This window comes from Suillus subaureus (genome assembly GCF_016647635.1).
Source record: "Suillus subaureus strain MN1 chromosome Unknown BJ212scaffold_522, whole genome shotgun sequence".
In the NCBI taxonomy this organism is placed as follows: domain Eukaryota; kingdom Fungi; phylum Basidiomycota; class Agaricomycetes; order Boletales; family Suillaceae; genus Suillus; species Suillus subaureus.
Window position 1 is genome coordinate 1 of NW_024539078.1, and position 1965 is coordinate 1965.

Consider the following 1965-nt stretch of genomic DNA (forward strand, 5'->3'; position numbering starts at 1 on the left):
TATCTTGGGCCTGACGGTAAGGCACGCTTGTTCCGCCCAGATATGAACATGCGTCGAATGGAGAGGTCTTGTGCACGTCTCGCTCTTCCCGTGAGTACGATTGGCATGCAGGTAGACTCTGACTTCGTTGCCCATGCAGCCTATCGACGGAGATGTCGTTTTAGAACTGATAAAGTGTCTGGTGAATCTTGAAAAGCGCTGGATACCCAAAGAATCTGGATATAGTTTGTATCTGCGTCCTACCGTCATCGCAACCCGCCTAGGTTCGTGGAATGAGTCAATGATATACGAGTATTCACCTGATTGCAATGTAGATTTTGGGAGGGAGAGCATCCGACTATGCCATGCTTTACGTTCTTGCATCGCCAACTGGGCCATACTTTGAAGTGTTGAAGCCTGTTTCTCTCCTTGCGGTCAGTGAAAATGTGCGCGCGTGGCCGGGTGGAACTGGAGGGCACAAAGTCGCTGGCAACTACTCACCCGGCTCCTACCCCAGCGCACTGCTGCAGAGAAGGCTACGAACAAATCCTTTGGCTGTTTGGTGATGACAGAGGATCACAGAGGCTGGAGCGATGAACTTCTTTGTTGTAGTCAAGAGGGATGATGGGGGGACTGGTGAGTTTCAATTGAATAAATGTAGATATATAAATGAACTCGTCCGTTGAAGGCGTGGACCTTATTACCGCCCCTCTGGACGGTACTATTCTACCTGGAGTTACTAGAGCATCATGTCTTGCCCTCGCAAGCGATCCAGAATTCCACAAAGAAAGCTCAGTGCGCATACACCCACAAGAAACGGTGTATACCATGGGTGACCTCGAAAAATGGTCGTCCGAGGCAAATTGCTGGAGGCGTTAGTCATAGGCACAGCGGTCATTGTTGGACCTTGCAATAGAATTGGGTACGAGGGTAAGGATATCGTAATTCCGACTGGGGCTGAGATGGGCCCAGTTGGCACGGCACTCCGGAAAAAGATTCTTGATATCCAGGAGGGTAGAACAGAGTGGAAAGGATGGAGCGTCGTCTGCCCTTAGTAGCATGTTACAGCGTTACAGTACTAGAAACAACACAAAACTGTATATACTAGCGCCATCAATAGTGTACTTGCCTGCCAAAATGGGTAACACTACATATTGCTAAATCTGGAATTTGGTCCGTGCGTGGACTAGTTAGCCTTTATAAACCCTCGTTCCGCATTCTATTTCCCCATCTCTTGTGCTCGGGCATGTTACTGTCGCCAGTGAGGTCTTTACCGAGGCACAGTCTTTTGCTGATTGCAAATTACACATCCGAACCCGTCTGTTAGCTTCGGCTTTCAGCAATTTTTGCAAACCCCTTTGCCGTGACGCTTCTGTTGGTGAAAACGGAGCAGAGCGAATTTCAGAAGATCTTGTAACGATTTGCAAGTAGTTGCCCACGTATATAGTCTGTCCATGGAACATTTTGTACATGAATTCAATTGGCAAACTGCACGGCTTTCATTAATCCCTTTATTGTTCTGTTTTTCAATTCATGGTGGTAACTTTCAAATTTTAATTTGTCTTGACATCACTATTGGTATAATGATATGGGCAATGCATGATGCTGTGAGACAAATGATATGAAGACATTGGCCCGTTAAGAGGAGTCCAAGTGGATTGCTCCATACTGTCTGATAGAGCCAGTGTCGCTCTTGGCTGTATGAATCATGTTGACCCACTATTCCTGCACAACTATGCAATCCGAATGGTCACACCCAGCGCCTGAGGTACTTATGTCCTTCCTCTTCCCTGCAAAGCCATTTGGACCGAGAGAAGTTGCAGTAGTAAAAATGCGTTGCCGATCAGTGTGCCAATAAGATTACATGTTCAGTGCCGAGAGACCGCGTCATGTAGCGAATTGCAGCATGGATGAAGTCCGAGTCGCTACATAATTACTTGTTTGCAGCTGTTGAATCTAGAAGCTGATTCTTCAATCAGTTTCTAT

The 1965-nt window shown here is 46.9% G+C and overlaps 2 protein-coding genes across 2 annotated transcripts; both read left to right on the forward strand.

Annotated features, from left to right (window-relative positions):
* On the forward strand, window positions 1-636 carry BJ212DRAFT_1417732 (aminotransferase; the record flags this gene model as incomplete). Its single annotated transcript, XM_041337576.1, has 4 exons — window positions 1-111; window positions 140-291; window positions 329-536; window positions 564-636. Coding segments are annotated over exons 1-4 (439 nt in total), but the record flags the coding sequence as incomplete, so codon positions are not given.
* Window positions 637-1203: 567 nt separating this feature from the next.
* BJ212DRAFT_1473526 (uncharacterized protein) lies at window positions 1204-1583 on the forward strand (the record flags this gene model as incomplete). The annotated part of the gene is made up of 1 exon (XM_041339020.1): window positions 1204-1583. A coding segment is annotated over one exon (207 nt), but the record flags the coding sequence as incomplete, so codon positions are not given.
* Between the last annotated feature and the right edge of the window lie 382 nt (window positions 1584-1965).